We start from the raw sequence: 20456 nt of genomic DNA on the forward strand, positions 1-20456 counted from the left end.
GGAAGGAGGCGCGAAAGTACCAGTGCTGGATCTAGTTAGGCGTCTGTTAATTTGATTGTTTAGTTGTGGGATGTCGGTTTGTTTCTGTGATTTTCATATTGCTGTATCTTTGTTGTTCGCTAAAACTACGCTTGACTGGGGAAAAATCCCTTTTCAGTTCGCTTACCTTTGATTTGCTTCGACGTTTGATGAGAGGCCAAGATGTCGTTGGTCAACGCTGAGTTCAGAGCGGAATTTAACCTGAAGTGGTGAGTGTTTGTAGTAAGTTAAATGTCTAACGTTATTTGTTTTTTGCGATGTGCATTAAATTATTGTAAACTAATATAATTGACATTGACGAGAATGTTGACTCTTTTACTCGTCGCAAACTGCTGAGAAGTGTCGAATTATGAACAGTTTAAATGCATTGAATCAAATTGGTTTTATAAGGTAACTTATCAAGTAACGTAACATTTTTAATTAAGTTAACGGTAACATTTTGCTTTTAAACGCTGATTTAACGTTATAAATTACCTGTTCGGTGCACTCCTCGGATATAAGGTTAAGGAGAAGATTGTTATCTGTTTTAGGAAATTTATTTTAATTTATTTTAATTTTATGAGCTCCTGCTATTTACATTACAGTTAACGTTAGTTGAGACCATCAATAATCTAAATAATTCAACTTTTTAATGATTGTATTGTCTATAAGTTGAGCGTTGATTCTGTAAGTAATGGTAAAATACATTATATTTTATTTGCGTATTTAATTTTGTTAATAACTTGAGGCTGCACTTGTAAGAAATGTGAGCCATACAGTCTTTACAAAAACGTTTTTTATTTTATTTTTTTGCCATTTTTCTTGTGTTATATTTATATTGATGTATTAGTGGTGTAAAGGATCCCAAATCTCAAGGTTAGGATCACATTATTTTTTTTTTTAGTCACGGATCAGACCATTTTTTTTGGATCAGCCAAAAAGAGGAGAGGAATGTTATTTGCTTTCCATTTATTACAAAAACATTACTGCAAGACACTTTTGGTTTTAATAAACAGAGCTTAGAAGTTGTAATTTTATTAAAAATAACATGAAGAAATGATAAGATGAATAAAAGTTAATTGTATAATATTCAGTAACTTATTGTAAAATATTCACTGTTACTACTACTGTTGCTGTAAACACTAAATGTAAAAATCTAACATAACTTGTACAATTCATACAAATTGTAAGTCTCATTTTCAATAAATTATTCAGTTATTCACTTATAATACTTCGTTTCATTGCTTGATGGATCGAATTTGAAGAATTTTTCAGTGATATTTTTGATGGCTGGTTTTAATGTAATTGCTGCCTACAACTTTTATTTTTGACCGTATGATGGTGATTTTAATCTTTATCATAAAAATCAGTGCTTTTATCTAAACTGTAAACGTTGGCTGTTTGTAACTTCATAACTAACTCAAAAGACTAAAAACTGAATCTCTTTTTTTTTTTTTTCTAATACAGATTTGAATGCTGCGATTCGAATGATTAATAAACGTATGCAAATCACCATTTTTATAGTTTTTGCGTGGTTGTTGAGATCCCGATACTTCAATGATTAATCCTGCAGCTTACACTGAATCGTGCCTCGTCTGAAGTGACAGAAAACACCTTTAGGTTAAGAAGCCCACCACATCCCGAATAACCCACCACAACTTCTTCCATCATCATTATAATTTACAGGAAATTAGAATTTCTAATTTAGAATGAATCTACAAGTTAAAAAATGTATCAATCCGTGGGTCACATGTGTACCATGAGTTGTGATCCGTACAAATTATGGATCAACCATGATCCGTTACACCCCTGTGATGTACTAGTAATTAGTGCTGCTCGATTATGGGAAAAATCATAATCATGATTATTGTAATCCCGATTATTCAAAACGATTATAAGTGGAAGTCTTAATTATTCGCCCTTCTGTGAATTTTTTTAATATATAAATATTTCCCCAATGTAGTTTAACATAGGATTTTTTTTTTTTTTACAGTATTTCCTATATTGTTTTTCTTCTGGAGAGGCTTATTTCATTAATTTCGGCTAGAATAAAAGCAGGTTTAAATATTTTAAATCTTAATCTTAATAGCTCGATATTTTTAGTCCCTTTTAATATATATATATATTAGGGGTGTAACGATATTAAAACTGAACCTAAATATCACCAACCACGATACGCATCGCGAAACTCTCTTGGCGTACCGCGGTACTCTCACGCCCCCTACTGCCCATTTTTTAGGTTGACGTCACTTGTCTCTAACTAATTGAACCAATTTAAACACATCTTTATTATCACATTTCATTAAATTGCTTTAGTAATGATGAGGTTTTGTTCTAAATACTATATTCTAAAGTTAGTATTTTAGTGCATGTCATGTCATGGGACTTGAGTGAGCATCACACTCGTTACTACTGGACGCAGGATGGCTGCTTCACATAGTACTGAGATTGCAGATCCCCAAGACACATTTAAGTCATCTGTGTGGAAACATTTTGGTTTTCCAGTGGAGTACAGAAATAGAAATCGTGTTGTAGACAAAGCGCATCTGTCTTAACTGTTTCACGAAACTTACTCAGCCTAAAAGGAAAAACATTTAAAAAGTGTGGTAATTTCACAATGTGAGGGTGTAAGCAACAGAACTGCCAACAAAAGTGATTTAATTTACAAAAGTGAAACAAGAAAAATGCCCAAATATACAAAAAAAGAGAGAAATATTTACACTAACAAAAATAATATAATAAAGTATCAAATTCAAACAAAAGTATCAAACAAAAATTAGTTAAACACGAGCAAGGGGATGATAGTGAAGACAAACAAAAGAAATAAATATATCAAAACAATTCTAACTCATGAATAACCCCTTACCCCTTGCGCCGCATTCTTCCCTATACTGAATAAAATAAACCAAGATGACCTTCGCCTCTTACCTGATGTCTTTAACAATACATTTTCTACGTGTTTGCAAAATAGAAATCGTATGACATTTTCACTATCCACCTTACACTAAGAGTGAACTTGAGGAGATGCAGCTATATTGTCGGGAAGGAGCGGAGCCAAAAAATAAGATACAAATTAATTGAAATAAAAATGTACAAACCTCACAAAATTTCTTAAAGTGGGCAAAAGTAATGCAAAATAATTAAACGAAATAAATAAAACGAAAGTTAAGCAAAAACAACGAAAATCATAATCATGTTGGAAAAATACACGAAAAAAGAGATCAAAAGAAAAAACGCTCTCTCCCGCTCTTCCTGACATGCTTTTTACATTCCCGCGCTGCGTCGCCAAATGATGATAGATTGGTCTCCTGACCAATCAACTGTCAAAAAGGCAGACCTACAGAAATGACAGGCATCAGCTGTCGTAAAGGCCCCCCCTACAGTACATAAATGACCGGCATGGAGGGAGCAGGAGAGAGAGAGAGATTGGGAGGACAGAAACTAGCCAGACAGTAATATGTGAATTGTGGAGCGGGCTAAATCTAAAAAAACATAAGTATTTTTTAGTAAGTGTGCTTTTTTTGCTTTTGTTTTTGCAATAATAAAACATATATTTGTAGAGCAACTCATGTTCTGTTATCATTAATATTTTAATAAATTGTAATAGGTATAACTGTTCGAGATATAAACAAAAGCAAGTGATGACCAATAATTATTTGCTAGAAATAGCAACAGCAGTAGAAAAGGAGGAAAGTTTGTTAAGTTTGGAAAAACCTGAGGGATAAGTTTGTTTATGCCAAAAGAGGCCATGACAAAAGTGGAGAGGTACACAATTACTGAATATGTTTTTCACCAGTCATATGTTTTACACTGATGTATATATTTGTGGATTGGGCTAAATGTAAAAAAAAAAAACAACATCAGTATTTTTTAGTAAGTGTCCTTTTTTTTTTTTTTTAATTCTTGCTATAATAAAAAATATATTTGTAGAGCAACTCATGTTTTCTTGTGATTAATATTGTAATAAACTTTAAATGGTAAAACTGTCTGAGATATGAACAAAAGCAAGTGATGCATCAAAGTTTGATATTTAAAAAAGCTTGAATGCTTATAAAAATGCTTATAATCATTAAAATAATGTATAAAAACAATACAAAATAATTAGTTAAAAAATATAGAACACCATTATGATACGACGTAATTCCGGTAACTTCCTACTTTTCTGTTTATCCGGTTACCGTCTGATTTTAGTGTGGGTTTCTTTTGACTGCCCCCTGTCGTTGTAAAGAATATCACAACAGCGAACGCGGCGAGAATAAAAGCCTCGGCCGTTTCGCGAAGTCAGCAGAGGTGCGCGATGCGGTGCCAGGCGCAGGTATATTTTGCCCTTGAGACGAGGAGTGCGCACACATCTAATGTCATCTTAACGTGAGCGCTTGTTCAATGGTCAAATAGGTGTCAAAACGCGATGTTTAGTGATTATTCATATTAACCCTCATTTGTGTCATAAACAAACAAGTTGAGAATCAAAAAACACGCGAAAGAGAAACCATTAAAGAAACAGCACGCAATTAATCCTTCTGCCGCCTGTTTTTATGATTAATAATCCATCAACAAATGGAAAACATACCTCTGCTCTTGACTAAAGGACTTTTGTAGCTAAAATGTTTTTCTTACAGTGAAGATGCTTAAAGCACAGTTTGTTTAATATTTTTATTCTATTGTATTTATTTCTCTTTCCTTTGCAGGGTGGAAAATAACTGTATACAGTTGAAGTCAGAATTATTAGCCCTCCTGAATATTAGCAACCCTTTTGCCCCGATTTCTGTTTAATGGAAAGAAGATTTCTGAACATAATAGTTTTAATAACTCATTTCTAATAACTGATTTATTTTATTTTTGTCATGATAAGAGTACATTATATTTTACTAGATATTTTTCAAGATACTAGTATTCAGCTTAAAGTGACATTCAAAGGCTTAACTAGTGTAATTAGGCAGGTCATTGTATAACAGTAGTTTCTTCTACAGACAATCAAAAAAAATATTGCTTAAAGGGGCTAATATTAAAGACTTTAAAATGGGTTTCAAAATATTTAAACCTGCTTTTTTTCTATAGCCAAAATAGAAATAAAAAAGCATTAGGTGGTTAAAACGCTGCATAATTGTGATAATACATCACGTCTTTCTCAGCAGGGTTAAGGTGGTTTTGTTGTCAAAAAAAAAAGAAAAAATAAGCACTTTTCCCATGGTCCCTTACTGAGAGCCCTGCTTAGCGTGAGCTCTCTCTGCCTCAGCGCCAGACACTGCGCCAAAGCTCAGTTTGATTTTCTCAGTTGTCGCTCTAAAGGTAAACGAGCTAATGCTAACTTGTCAAGCTGGATAAAAAGTAAAACATCAGCACCAGGGACTTTACAGTCTTCACTTTAAAATGGAACAAAAGTAGGACCCTGCTGTTGAACTCCCTTTTACCTCATCCCTGTCTATGAGGCGCCGAACTCTGTATCAGTACGCGAGAGAGACCGTGTTCACTCCACTTTAAAATTTTTTTTAAATGTCTCAATGTCGCGCGACACAAGGAATCGATTATGAAATTCGTTGTCAACACTTTGTAATCGATTTTTGTCGATTTAGTCGATTCGTTGTTGCAGCCCTAGTTATCTGCTATAAAAGATCCTATTGTTACTTTATGAAAAACAAATGTATGGTTTGCAAACAAAAATTAAGCATTGCAGTAAGAAATACACATTTGTTTTTATATACATGTCAATTTAATTAATAGTATTCCTGCTACAAAATCAATGAAAGATTATAATAAATCATTTAATTTAAGGCTGAAAGCTGCAAAACAGTCATTTAAAATTAAAAAGAAAAGTAATAAACATCTTAAGATAGAATGGACAAAAAAAGTAAGAAAAGTCTCACTTCTACCACTGGTTTCGGTTTGTGTCATTTTAAGTGAAGTTTTTAAACTAATTTTGAGAGGAGCACGTGATATAATTGACAGCAGCTGGCCACCTATCTACACTCATTAGTTAGCCAATCAGATCTATCCTAACCCACTATAAGTAGCCTAGCTAGACATTACTCCCTTATCTTCGTTTTCCGAAGAAACCCCCCATCCACCCCTTTCTCCTCCTTTTCTCCTTTACAAAAAGGGGAGCTCTCGAGAACCACCTGATCTCGTACTCCCCTCACATGCTCTATGGACCTGGCGGGAGCCCTGGGCTCAACTATCTCCGAGCTCAGGGTTCTCTCCCGGGACAGCATGCCAAACCTGCTTACAGCTGTCAAGCAATATCTAAGTGTGAACTCTTGAAATGGCCAGTGTCATTATGCGCTGATTTTCATTTTTCTGTGTTTGTGGAAAAAAGCAAGCGAGTTAGTTGGCCCAATATATGAGCGAGCAGGATTCTTGCGATGACCACTGGCGCAATACTGTTCATTGTTATGAGCCGCAGACTCACTTTAAACTTTGTACACATCATCGCCAAAGAAGCTGCCTTTACTGTGTTAGATTATACTTTTAGCGGACCTTTGTGCTGAACACGCAGTAAATCGAGATTCGGACACTCTCTGAAAACATTCGATTGATCTCGGCTAGCGGATCAACATTCACCACATGATTGCTGTCATCAGTGCCATTATTTGTAACTTTAGAGCGGGTTTGCAAATCTGTGTACTTTTCACTCTTCAGCCGTTTGCATTTCCCGCTTACAAAAGCTCCCTGTCATCTGACAATCTAATATAAACCAATATAGTGACAAAGACCGATTCAGCACATTTTTTTTGAAAAAAAAAAATCTAAACAGGTCGTGCTACAACCATTATATGCAGTCACACAAATGCTCCTAAATATATTATGAGGTTGCGTAGATTAAATTTCAGGTGCATATGTGACCAAAATGATCACAGTTTCGAGCTCTGATACTGTATCTTCATTTCTGTTTTTATGATTAAATGTTAACTTTATTAATAAAAATAATTATTATTATTACTTCAAAAACTTGGTTAATAGATGAGTATTAATGTTTCACTATTCTCCTCTCTTTCTAGATACTCTGACATTGGAGCAAGTGAGTCACTGAAGTAATCACAATGTGCTCCATTCCGGGACTCCCATCAAAAGGTTCAAATGTGCCTGTACTTATTACCAGAGTAAATCTCAACCCATCATGTGTTCTGGTAGAGTTTTGGGGTAATTTTGATGAAGATCGAAAATTTGCATATCAGCAGCTGAAAAAAGAGATTCAGTATCCCAGAGAGTGTTTTAGTGAATCAGATGGAAACCCTGGAGACTTGTGTCTTGTACAAGTGTATGAAACATGGTACAGAGCTCGTATCGTGTCCAGAGATTCTGATGAGTACAGTGTGTTCCTAATTGATGAAGGAAGAACACTGCGTGCTGCTGTCAACACTCTTGCATGGGGCAAAAGTGACTTTTTCTATCTTCCTCCTGAAGTTGAATTCTGCATTCTTGCCAATGCCTTACCACTATCTCCTGAAAACAATTGGTCCTCAATGGCCTTAGAGTTTATGAAGACCTTCTGTGGTCGAAGAGTCAATGCCACCGTTCAAGATGTTCTTGTAGCTCATCGAACATTCCTTCTTGACATTCCTTGTCTGTCAAGGCAGATGTTTGAAATGGGCTTTGCAAAGAAATTGTACAGTGATCAGTTCATGGAGTTTGTTGTGAGATCTTTGCAGGCCAGCACCGGAACTAGCGATCTTAAGAGAATTTCCTCCATTAGAACCAAACCAGTTGAGATCATTGAGCAAAAGGAAAAGCAGCAGGCCTACATGTTTCCTGAGCTGCAGACCGATACTGTAGAGACTGTTGTTATCACTGAGGTAACAAGTCCATTTCGAATATTCTGTCAGCTTAAGGTTTTCTCTCAGGAGCTGAAAAAGTTGACTGAACAGATCACTCAGTATTACGAGGGAAGAGTAGGAAGCTATTTTGCAAGAGCTGAGAATTTGGGCAGCCCATGTGCATCAAGAGGAAGTGATGGCAAATGGTATCGTTCTGTGCTGCAGCAAGTCATGTCTGCAAACAATGTGGTTGAGGTTTTGCATGTGGATTATGGGAAGAAACAATTTGTACAAGTTGAGAATGTCAAGCCACTTGCCTCTGAATTCTTCAGAATGCCGGTTGTAACATATGTTTGCTCTCTGCATGGAATTGTTGACAAAGGTGTTGGTTGGACTGCTTCACAGATTGACTACCTGAAATCTCTGTTGCTCAATCGCACAGTGATTGCCAAGTTTCAGTATCAAAGCCTTTCTGAGGGTGTCCACTATGTAACACTTTATGGAGAGGAGAACACAAACATAAACAAATTGTTTGAACTGAAACCAAAATGTTCACTGGACTCTGACATGACTCTTGCAGATTTCGCTGTTCAGAAGAGCCCATCATCTCAGAAGAGCAAGATTTCAAGGACAACCGAGAGCACACACATTAACGAGACCTACTCTGACCTTAAAGTGAACAAACCTGTCTTTTTCACAGAAACTCTCACACCTAACTCTACACACATGGCTGTTGTGCAGCATGTTGACAGCCCTGGAAAGTTTTGGATTCAAACACAGCGTTATGCTGATGAGTTCGATCTGCTAATGAATGGCCTTGGAAATCTGTACAGTGATCCAACAAGCACTGAATCATTGATTAGAAAGCCTGTTGTTGGTCTCATCTGTGCAGCTAAAGCACAAGATGGTGTGTTCTACAGAGCGGCTGTCTATAAGGTGATTGACAAGACAGCAGAAGTTTACTTCCTCGACTATGGCAACACAGAAGTTGTTGATAGTTTTAACCTTCGACAGCTGCCTTTAAGATTCCAGCAGCTACCAGCTGTGGCAGTAAAATGCTCTTTACATGGTGTTAAACCCAGATTGAAACTCTGGGAGGAGAGAGCTACGTTGTTCTTTTCAAAACTTGTCAGAGACAGAATCATTGATTTGCATGTACAGGACAAACAACAAGACACTCACATTGTTCAGTTGGTGGACCCAAGTTTGGATGGAGAAAAGGATGTGAGCAAGTTATTGTGCAATGCAGGTTTTGCTGTAAGTGAAAAGAGCATTGTGGATTATTCAGCTACAAGATCTTGTGGTTTGAAAACCACCCATGCATCTGGCGTATTCTTGACAGGCACTCAACCCCAAACACCTTGCAGTTCTTCTGTTGTAATGGACAGTGCATCTGCTTTCAAGGAGTACTTGTTTCCAATTGGAAGTTCACTGGAAGTAACTGTGTCCTACATTGAGAATCCAAATGACTTCTGGTGTCAAAAGGCCAGAAATGCAGCATGCTTAGAAGTGCTAATGCAGGATATTCAACGTTTCTATTCTCATAGTGAATTTGAACCACTTTTGGAAGCAGCTTGTGTTGCCCGTCATCCTGAAACTGGGATATGGTACAGAGCCTTGGTCATTCAAAAGCATCAAACACCCCATGTTGATGTCTTGTTCATTGACTACGGGCAGACAAAGAAGGTTGCAATTGAAGATCTTCGAAAGATTACTCCTGCATTTTTGAAGATGAAAGGACAAGCCTTTCGATGCAGTTTGTATAACCTCATCCACCCGGTTTTGCACTCATCTTCAGACTGGAGCACAGAAGCCACATTGGAGTTTCAAGAGTTTGTTGATGCTGCAGCATCTATGAATGTCCCTTTGAAATGCACCATATTTGCTGTAATGTATGACTCGCAGAAAGTTGTTTTCAATGTGGTGGATTTGGAGACCCCTTTTCAAAGCATTTGCAATCTCCTTGTTCAGAGACGTCTAGCTGATCGTGCACCCTCTAAAAGATCTCCTCTTCCACCCTTTCGCCTGGACACCTACTATTATTCCACACACGGAGTCAAGACTGGATGTGATGAGAAAGTGAGTATCACCTGTGTAAAGGGTGTCAATCAGTTCTTTTGCCATCTTGCCAGGAATTCGGATGAGGTTGAGAAACTTGCGGAAAAGGTCAACTTTCTGTGCCATCAGCTAGAGGCAACCAAGTGTCCTCAGACTTTTGGAACGGTTTGCTTTGCAAAATACACTGATGGACTTTGGTACAGAGGCCAAATAAAGTCTACAAAACCATCAGTTGTAATCAATTTTGTGGATTACGGTGACACACTGGAAGTTGATAAATCAGACTTGTTACCAGTTCCAATTGAAGCAGGAGATATCATGTCTGTTCCGGTGCAGGCAATTGAATGTGGGCTCTCTGATATGCCTGAAGAACTACCATGCGAAGTGGATAATTGGTTTCGTAAATTTGCGGACAGTCATTGTTTCACTGCTTTGATTGTGGCGAAAGAACCTACAGGGAAGCTTATTTTGGAACTTTATGATGGAAAAACTCAAGTGAATGCACTGATCAAACAGAAGTTTCACAATGAAATCCATAAAAATGATGCTAGCACATTCAAAATATATGGTTTAAAGAGCAGAGCTGCAGAAAGTGTGGAAGCCTCAGCCTGTAAGAAGGAAAGTTCCACTGGTCCAAAGAGAGATGCCATAGATCAAGTTCCAAAGTCTCGTGAAAGTCATGCAATTCAACGAAGTAATGACGTTGCATCAAAACAGCCACAAAGCAGGTGGGGATTTTCCACAAATGGAAGACCAGAACCAACAAGAGATTCTGGGACAATTAATAATTGCCAGAAACAACCAGAACTACGAACGAGTCAAGGTAATTTAAGGCACCCATGTACCTCTAGCAAACCTGAAGTTGTTAAACCTAAGCCCCAAGCACTTCTGAAAGAATCAGCACTTCCAATCAAATCAATTAAACCGGGACTAGAAGCTGAGGTTTTCATTTCTCATTGCAATAGCCCTTGTAGCTTTTTTGTTCAGTTTGCAACAGATGAGGATGACATTTATTCCCTTGTGGAGAAGTTAAATGCTGACCAGTCAAGATGCAGAAACATTGACTCCAGTGACATTCATGAGGGAGACTTGGTCTGTGCAATGTTTCCTGATGATAGCTCTTGGTACCGTGCAGTAGTACGGAAAAACACTAATGAAAAGATTGATGTTGAATTTGTCGACTTTGGAAACACAGCGGTGATTTCTTCAAAAAATGTTTGCCATCTTGGTCAATCATTTGCGTCATTTCCTAGGTACAGCATCCATTGCTCTGTACATAAACTGAATGTTGACAGCAAAGACCAAGAACTTGCTCCCAACTTCAAACAAGTACTTGAGCAAAATATTGAAAAGGTCATCTGCACCTTTGTGAAAATGTCAGGAACCATGTGGGAGGTGAGACTTGATGTTAATGGTGTAGTGCTGGGATCCGTCTGCAAGGATCATGTTAAACCAGAGATTGCAATCCCAGATTTAAAGGATGCAGCATCTGAAATCAAGGTCTGTACCTATTACAAGAACCCTGACATCTCAATTGGTCAAGTGATCACCGGATACACCTCGTACATCAAGGGCCCTCAGCTGTTCTGGTGTCAGTATGTGGCCATGGACAAACTTCAAGAGATTTCTGATATGTTACAGAATATAGGTAATGCATCTGAAACAACTTTAAGGGAGGACTGTATGCCAGTTGGAAGTGCTTGCATTGCTCTTTTCACGGAAGACAATTTGTGGTATCGAGCTAAAGTAACATCTAAGGACCTCGACACACTCTCCATTACCTTTGTAGATTATGGAAATGAATCAAAAGTCAAAATAGGTGATGTCAAAGCACTTCCACCCAAGCTATCAGATGTGCCCCCTCATGCATTTGACTGCCAGCTTGAAGGTTTTGATGTATCTGAGGGTTTCTGGGATGAAACAGCTGATGATGCATTTTATGAGCTAGTTCATGACAAGCCTTTAAATATCACCATTGAGAAAATGGGGAACTCTGAAATGCCACACATCGTCAAGCTGGATTGCGATGGGGTTGACATCAACACTACAATGAAAAGCCATTGGAAAACTCGGAATCCTGAAACCCCTCCAGCTGAACTCTTTAATGGAGCAGAGATGGCGTCTGATGATGATTATGTGGCATCCAAAGTTAATATTGACTCAGTAGTTACCTTTGACACAGACACTGACCCTGCAGACAATGAAACCTGCACCTCAGCTCTTGAAATGGAACTTTCTGAGCAAGAAAATTTATTGTCAAGCACAGGAGTTGAAAATGAAGCACAGATTGACCCACTCAAGATGGCTACTGAAAATGTCACCTTACCTATTACAGAGAGTACAGTGCTCTCTGAAACGCACAAGAAGCTGGAAACCATCACAGAAGATGAACCTGTTTTAGGTTTTACAGGTCTGTCAGACACAAACCAGCATGCCGTTTCTAAAGAGACAGATGTAGGTTTGCCTCAGCACTCAGAGGGAGCTTCTTCAGTGACTATAGATAGCTTCTTGATGAATAACACAGACTCTCAATTATGCATTGTTGAGGAACCAGAGGCACCATCATACGAGATCATTCAATCAAGTAAGACTGAGCTTGATGCATTTTATGCTGTATATTTTCAGTGTTCATTGTTCATATTGTATGCAATGGCCTCATTCTTGTTTTATCATTTTTATTTTTAAAAACAGACTTGGGTTGTTTAAGACGAGCAACTGAAAAGAAGCCTGTTGGTTCAGAATGTGTCATTTGGTCCCAAGTAAGAAGAAGTTGGTGCACAGCACGAGTTTTAAAAGTTTCTGAAGAAGCTACATTGGTGTGTATATCTTTAATTTCACAATCACATTTCCCTTGGTGTTTTTATCGTGAACAAACCTGATTTTGTCTTGTCTTCAAATTCATTTTCTGCTTTCTATATTTTTCAGGTTTTGCTTGAGAAATATGATTCTGAGGTTGTAGTAGATCCAATCAACATCTTTGAAATTATGCCAGAGAAGCCACTGCAGGTGATTTTTGTGTGAATATTTAAAACAAACATGCATAACAACATATTATGACATTTGACATCGTTTACTAATCTACTGTTTTATTGCAGATTGCATGCATTGAAGCTGCAATTGCAAATGGTATGTATTAGATTCTTTGTAAAAGGTGATACTTTCCTGCTCTTTGTTTTTTTTTTTTTTTTTTTTCCCCAACAATAATGCCAAATAACTAATAAGATCCAACCAGTTGAGGATTACTAGTGGAGAAAGGTTCACTGCGTTCTCAGTCTTTTCAGTGCACAATGCTGTTTTAGTTTTTAAAATGGATTCAAATAAGAGCTTAATTTTAAGAGGTGGTTTAGAATATTCATATTTGTATCTTTCGTTTTATCTTACTCCAATCATAAATCATTAAGAATGTTGTTTCAATATCTAATTTAGATAGTTTGAACCTTTTGTTTGTTTTTATTCTTAATTATTAAATTTATTTATGTAAAGATATTATGTTGTTCACACTTACACACCGGTTAATCTTAATTGTTAGACAGAAGTAAAATTGAACTATTTATGTTGCAGCTTGTACAGGTGTGTATTTACATGTCTAAAACATAAATTAAGCATTAGGCAGTTAAAACGCTGCATAATTTTGATAATATGACATGTTTTTCTCAGCGGGGTTAAGTTCCGTTTGTTTTCGAAAAAAGAAGAAGAAAATAAGCACTTTTCTGATGGTCCCTTACTTAGAGCTCTGCTCAGCGCGAGCTCTCTTTGGCTCGGCGCCAGACACTGCGCCAAAGCTCAGTTTGATTTTCTCAGTTGCCACTCTAAAGGTAAAGAGCTAGCACTAACATGCTTTTTAAGCTGGAAAACGAGTAAAATATCAGCACCAGGGACTTTACGGTCTTAACTTCAAAACGGAACAAAGTAGGATCCTGCTGTTGAACTCCCTTTTCATCCCTGTCTATGAGGCACCGAACTCTGTATTAGTGTGCGAGAGACCATGTTCAATCTGCTCCACGCTAAACTAAAAGTGTTTTTTAATAATCAAATGTCTCCGTGTTGCGAATCGATTAAGAAATTCATTGCCAACGCTTTTAGTAATTGATTTTTATTGATTTAATCCATTCGTTGTTGCAGCCCTATAGTTTCCCCATGTACACTTAATTAGAATGCCAAGTACAGTTAAACAAGGGTCAAGTACCCTATCTAAGTTCATCGTGCAACACATTGTTGTCCTAAACTAAAAGAAGACTTTTCCAAATAGTTTTTAGCCAGATCTCTAAAAGATGCAATTAGTGTGCCCAATTCTCTACCTTAACTGGATTTGAGTCCATTGCTACCTGACGCACAGTATGTGGTAACAAAGAGACTACAAAATCTATTAGAATAAACAGGAATAAAGTTATCAAAAATGTTCAAACGTTACAATTTATTAATCAGGTAAATGTGTATTATGTCAATTATTCTGTCAATTCATAATCAATACAGGTCTCAAAGATAAACCTAAGATCAAAAGATGCACGAAAGCTTCACACCATGGGCTGATCTGGTTATAGAATTGCACCTTGATCATATACCTCTGTTTCTACTCGATGATTGTATTGCTTTTATTTTCCCTTGTAGGGTTGTAACAATATACCGGTATGACGGTTTACGACGATTTGAACGTGCACGATTATCATACCATGAACAATTGCATATCAACGGTTTTAACCCTTAAAGACCGAGACAGCCGCCCGCGGCTAAAAATAAGTATTGCTCTTAAATGTTTAATAACTTTTGATCCGCTGATCCGATTCATACAATTCAAAGATTGGCATAAAGAAGAGAATCTCAGCTTTCCAGTGCTGTATACATATAACATTCGCGGACTTTCAGAGGCTCTGGAATCAGTGCGGTTACGTCATCAACATTTGACAACGCTGATTTGACAAAGAAACGCTCGTCACTGTGTCTCCGGACAAATCAGACATGATACATTGATGGATTGTCCCTCCTCCATGCCCAGATTGGTTCAAACTCGCTATATCACAACCAATAAGCATAGGTTTCGCTTTTGTTTGTGGACCAAGCTTTTTGAACAACACGGAATGAGAGATTTTTCTAACGTTTTTTCTAAAAAAAATAAGTTTTGCATGAAATAATTCTCATACTAAGTACTTTTGCATGCACAGCAGCACAGAAACATGACAAAACAGTGACACAGCAAAGACGAACTGCTGCTCTTGCTGTTTTCAAAAGACGCAAATGAAGGTGCAGCTGTTTGTCTGCATTGCAGACAACCATATCCAAATCCATATCGATAGACAACCATATCCATGCTGGCACATAAAACCTAAGGATGTTCCATATTGAATCTAGTTTCGTTATGTAACTATTTATGGTATAGTAAATATTTATATCTATTTTTTACTGAGGATTTGCACCATGTTTATTTGGACTTTATTTGGACTTTGACACATTATTTATTATTTTCTTATTTTTATTTGTTCATTGTAAGTGGTGTTGTTTATAGTAACTAAAAATATATTATTTGGAAAAAGTCAAATTTGCTTCACTGTTCTATTATTTTGTAACATTTGTAACATACCGTATACCGCGAAACCGTCAAACCGTGGTATTGTTTTAGACGATTATCATACCGTGAAAAATTCATACCGTTACAACCCTATTCCCTTGAAATGGTAATAAATCAATATATTAAATATTTTGCAGATGATGCAACGAAAGAAACAGATGCCACACTAGAGAACAGTGCTTCAAAGGTAATAGTTTTATTGTGTCAAGTAGTGTGTTTTCAGCTGTTAAATCACATGTATTCACAACCATTTATACGTCTAGTTATATCAGACAGAAGTTTCAGATGCAAATGGAATTGCTGTTGCTTTAGAGTCTGAAGACCTAAATGGTAAGTCTTTATATATATATATATATATATATATATATATATATATATATATATATATATATATATATATATATATATATATATATATATATATATATATATATATATATATTATAATACAAAATTGTTACTTGGTGCTGGTTCATATGGTTGTGTCTATATCATGTTTTATTCAAAATTACTTTTGCCAAGGTAAGGAAGAAACATTCATTGACCAAATGGCTCCGAATGATGAACTTGCAGGCCAGGTAAAGTGGTGACTGTATTTGTTATTAATTGTCGAAATACAACAGAGTAATGATATAGCGTATAGTGTCTCAATGTGTTCATTTGAATAATTGCAGCCTCAAGAAGAAGAATCTGTTTCCTGCTCTGCTTTTCTTGAAGATTCTAAGGGTAAGTGAACCTGCTTGATTTTAATTACGTACTAAACCTAGTTCTAATGAAGGTGTCTTGTTGATAATGAAGCAGTGTTGGCAAAAATTTAGGGCTGCAACAACGAATCGATTACATTTCGATTAATTGAGGTAATGTTAAGGGAAAGATACATGGTGAAGGCAGAGAATAGGGCTGCATGATTAATCGAAAAAAAGAATCCAATCTCGATTTAACCCTACACACTATCTTAATTCAGCTTTTCCATGATTCAGCCAATTATATTTTCAAGGTCAGGAGAAGCTCAAAGGTGGTCGCACAAGTCTTCACAGCAACATGGACACTTACAAATGTCCCATAAAAGTGCCGCATACTGTATTTAAACATTTTAATTCATCCAGATTTGTCATTTCTGTCTAAATGTAATGATATATTCGCGAACGCGAAATCACACTTGAGCTGACCGCGAACTGTTTGTTTACCACTGAGAACGCGTGCATGCATGCCAATGCCTATTTTATCGAACAGAACTTGCATAGGTTGTGAATAAGAAAGAAAATAATTAAATAATGTTCAGTTTGTTGCACAGAGCGATCGTTTGAGAGCTGCATTGAAAGGATGATTTGCATGTTTTTTTTTTGTTTTTTTCCGAGTTGCAGCAGTTACTCGTTAGTAAAGCCAGCGAGCACATTATTTAAATGACCATATAGCATTTTAGTTATGATTACGACAAGCATTTGATGTTTTTTTTTTCCTTTATAGCGAACACAGTGTTGTGCATGATAATAAATGTTTGCTGTTTCAGTATAACTACCCTAGCCTATATAATGTTGAATATAATGCAAGAAGGAATCTGATAAGGACAAATGTCTCATTTTACCAGTAAAAACAAAGTCTAATAATGTTGTCAATGACAGATTGCAAGCGTGTGTCTCAAACATAATAGGTCAACTTTATAATTATGAATAGTTGTATTCTGATGTCCTCATTTTACTGTAAATAAAAAAACAGAACAAAGTCTGTTCAAATCCACCATAATGACTTTACAAAATTTAGCATTTTACGCAACAATAGACCTACACATAAGCCTATTATTATTATTATTGTTGTTGTTGTTTGAGAATTAACAATAATAATAATAGCCTTAATGTCTATAACTTAATGTCCCTGGTGCTGGTGTTTACTTGTTATCCAGCTTGACAACCATTATGTGAAAAATTCAAACTGAGCTTTGTCACATGGGCTGAGTCATATCACAGTTATGCATTTTTTAACCACTCAATACTTATTTTATGTGTTAGACATGTAAATGCACAAGTGCTAGTTAAGCAATACATTTAAAGTTTGTCACACAAAGTCAATGGAAGTCTAACAATCCATTCAGATATAATTTGCTGATGTAAAATTTGCCATTCATATCAGATACGCGTAGTAAAAGTAACAAAGTTCTATCTGTTCTTCTCCCAGTTGGCCAGATACTTGCTTGCATGCATTTTGGGAGTAACTAATGAATCTACATACTGAATCCTGCATTTTCTGCTTTTATGAATGAGACGTGCACGTGGCCGCAAGTAAACATGGCAATAGCCAACTCGTGTTATAGATTACGATCAAGATAATTTATGTCTTTTAAACAACAAAAAACTCATATATTTTGTATTAAAACGAGAAGGCATAATAAAAGAGATATATTTGTCATACAGAGCTATTGTGGCTGCAGTGTGTCGCGTGACAAACATGATGTGTCACCACGGAAACATTAAGGGTGAGCGTTCTGAAATGATGATCGCCTAACAAAACTCACTCCCGGGGCCAGATAGAATCTTTTAAACTCACCTGTGAAAGGGTTAATAACAGTAGTAAAGTAACTCTACCACCGCTGCAAGACTAATACACATTTTTTTTTTTCACTCGCCCTTTTTGGATTTATTATCATATATAGCTACTCTGCAAAAAAGCTTTTCTTACGAAGTCATTTAATCTCGTTTCCTGTCCAAATATCTAAAAAAATCTTAAATCAAGACTAGACAAGAAAAGTGGCATGAGAAAATTAAGTGATGCTTCTGTGTTAGGTTATATCTCATTAAGATTATTTTTCTTACCCTATTGGTAAATAATTTAGCTTGTTTTAAGCAAACAATCACTTAAATTTGAGGTGTTTTTTTTTTCCGAACACAAGACAATTTCTTTTGCTGTTTCATGTGTCTAATATCAAGGTTTCCGCTGGGTCTTAAAAAGTCTAAAATTTAAAAATCGAAATTTAAGGCCTTAAAAAGTCTTAAATTCGCTGTTCTAGGTCTTAAATCAGCTTTGTGTTATTGAATTCCGTGCGTGTGGCGAATGTGACGTCATCGCTGTGTTTCGCTTTGGGTGCGCGCAACATGATTTCGGCTGGCAGAGCTCATGGAATTTTTTGAGACTCTGGCAAACAGTTCGCATGCTGTTGCATTTGATTTGAGTTGAGTAAAAAACACTTTGAAGAGATTTTGTCTGAAACTGGTACGTCTGACAGACATCTTTATGATCGGTTCATGTGTAATCATAGGGAGAACCAGATGACCAATAATTCTTGGCTAGAAATTGCAACAGCAGTGGAAAAGGAGGAATGTTTTTGTGAAAGTTTGGAAAAACCTGAGGGATAAGTTTGTTAAAACAACAAAAAAGGCCATGCAAAAGGGAAGACCCAGGTGGTTTTAATATTACAGAAAATGTTTTTCCAGCATTCATATATTTCACACTGATGTATATATTACAATTTTGAATTTTAAAACAATTTAGTTACAAACTAAAATTAAGTAACAAATTATTTCTTTGAAACAGTTGAAGTCAGAATTAGTAGCCACACTTTGAAATTTTATTTCTTAAATATTTCCTAAATAAAGTTTAACAGAGCAAGGAAATTTTTGCAGTATGTCTGATAATATTTTTTTCTTCTGGAGAAAGACTTATTTGTTTTATTTCGGCTAGAATAAAAGCAGTTTGCAAAATATCTTGTAAAATATTATTTACTGTCATCATGGCAAATATAAAATTAATCAGTTATTAGAAATTAGTTATTAAAACTTATGATTAGAAATGTGTTGAAAAAATATTCTGTCAGTTAAACAGAAATTGGGGGGAAAAAATTAACGGGGGCTAATAATTCAGATTTCAGCTGTAACTGGAATAGAATATATGAACAGTAACTGATGTGATCAGTTTATAATATATTGATGCCCAATTTTCAGGCTTTATTGTTGATAATGATATGAAATGTTGGACCATTATTGCCTTTTTAGCTTATAAGTAGAGAAAAGAAACTAGCCAGACAGTAATTTGTGAATTGTGGAGTGGGCAAAATAAAATAAAGTCTGTATTTTTAGTATGTGTACTTTTTGTTTGTTTGTTTGTTTTTATTCTTGCCATGATGAAAAAAAAAATACAATTGTAGAGCAGCCCGTGTTCTGTTGTCATTAATATTTGACTTTAATAGGTATAACTGTCTGAGATATGAACAAAACAAGTGATGCATCATTTAGATTAAAAACAATTTAGATTAAAAAAAAATCTTGAATGGTTATAAAAATATTTATAATAAATATTAAAAATAATAAACAATTAGTTTAAAAATCTTCAATGATATTAATGATATGAAGTAGTTCTGAAAATTTTCTACTTCTCTGTTTATTTGTCTGATTTTTACTGTTTCTTTTGACCACCCCGTCATTTAAAAGAATATCTCAATGGCGAACCGTCAAGTATAAAAGCCTCGTCCGTTTCGTGAGGTGCACGATGTGGTGCCAGGTGAAAGTATAAATCAACATTAAGATGTTTGTTTGTTTTTTCTGTAGTTCAATGGTGTATCTTACCTGTCTTTAGTACTGTTCAATTTTAATACATTTATTTTACCACAAATTTTGTGATTTTTGCTTTTTCTCTTTGTGTATGCGTGTTTTGATATTGTGATATAGGTCTTAAATTTAATACTTAATTGTCTTAAAAAGTCTTAAATTTGACATTATGATATCTGCATAAACCCTGAATATGTATCTTGATTTATTTAAAAAACTTATTTTTTTTATTATTATTATAACTGCTCAGGAATGTTCAAGGACAATATTTGTGCCCTTTCTAAGATTATAGTTCTATTTTTGAATAAAGGGTTGTAAATGAATGCTTTTCTTTTTTGTTCTTTTTTCATTCATTGATTAATCTAAAAAATAATTGACAAATTAATCATTATTAAAATAATTATTAGTTGCAGCCCCTGAAAATTACTTTTACATTTTATTTATAGTATTTTAAAATAATTTAAGTGTTAAATTTGCTACTGGTACTTTTTAAGGAAAGAAATATGACATTTTTATTCATTTATTTTAAGA

At 35.6% G+C, this 20456-nt stretch overlaps 1 protein-coding gene across 2 annotated transcripts in view; it reads left to right on the forward strand.

The window, feature by feature from the left end:
- tdrd6a (tudor domain containing 6a) overlaps positions 1 to 20456 on the forward strand; it is a 23878-nt gene continuing 3422 nt past the window's right edge. Inside the window, exons 1-10 of one of the 2 annotated variants that reach the window (XM_087297484.1) lie at positions 1 to 248; positions 7014 to 7086; positions 12238 to 12411; positions 12519 to 12643; positions 12753 to 12833; positions 12923 to 12953; positions 15528 to 15577; positions 15654 to 15720; positions 15913 to 15968; positions 16065 to 16116. In XM_087297484.1, coding sequence (XP_087153610.1) covers positions 7056 to 7086; positions 12238 to 12411; positions 12519 to 12643; positions 12753 to 12833; positions 12923 to 12953; positions 15528 to 15577; positions 15654 to 15720; positions 15913 to 15968; positions 16065 to 16116 — 667 coding nt within the window. In that variant the 5' untranslated portion in view covers positions 1 to 248; positions 7014 to 7055. 2 annotated transcript variants of the gene reach the window in all.

The sequence above is a fragment of the Danio rerio genome, chromosome 20 (genome assembly GCF_052040795.2).
Source record: "Danio rerio strain M-AB ecotype USA chromosome 20, GRCz13ab, whole genome shotgun sequence".
Classification (NCBI taxonomy): Eukaryota; Metazoa; Chordata; class Actinopteri; order Cypriniformes; family Danionidae; genus Danio; species Danio rerio.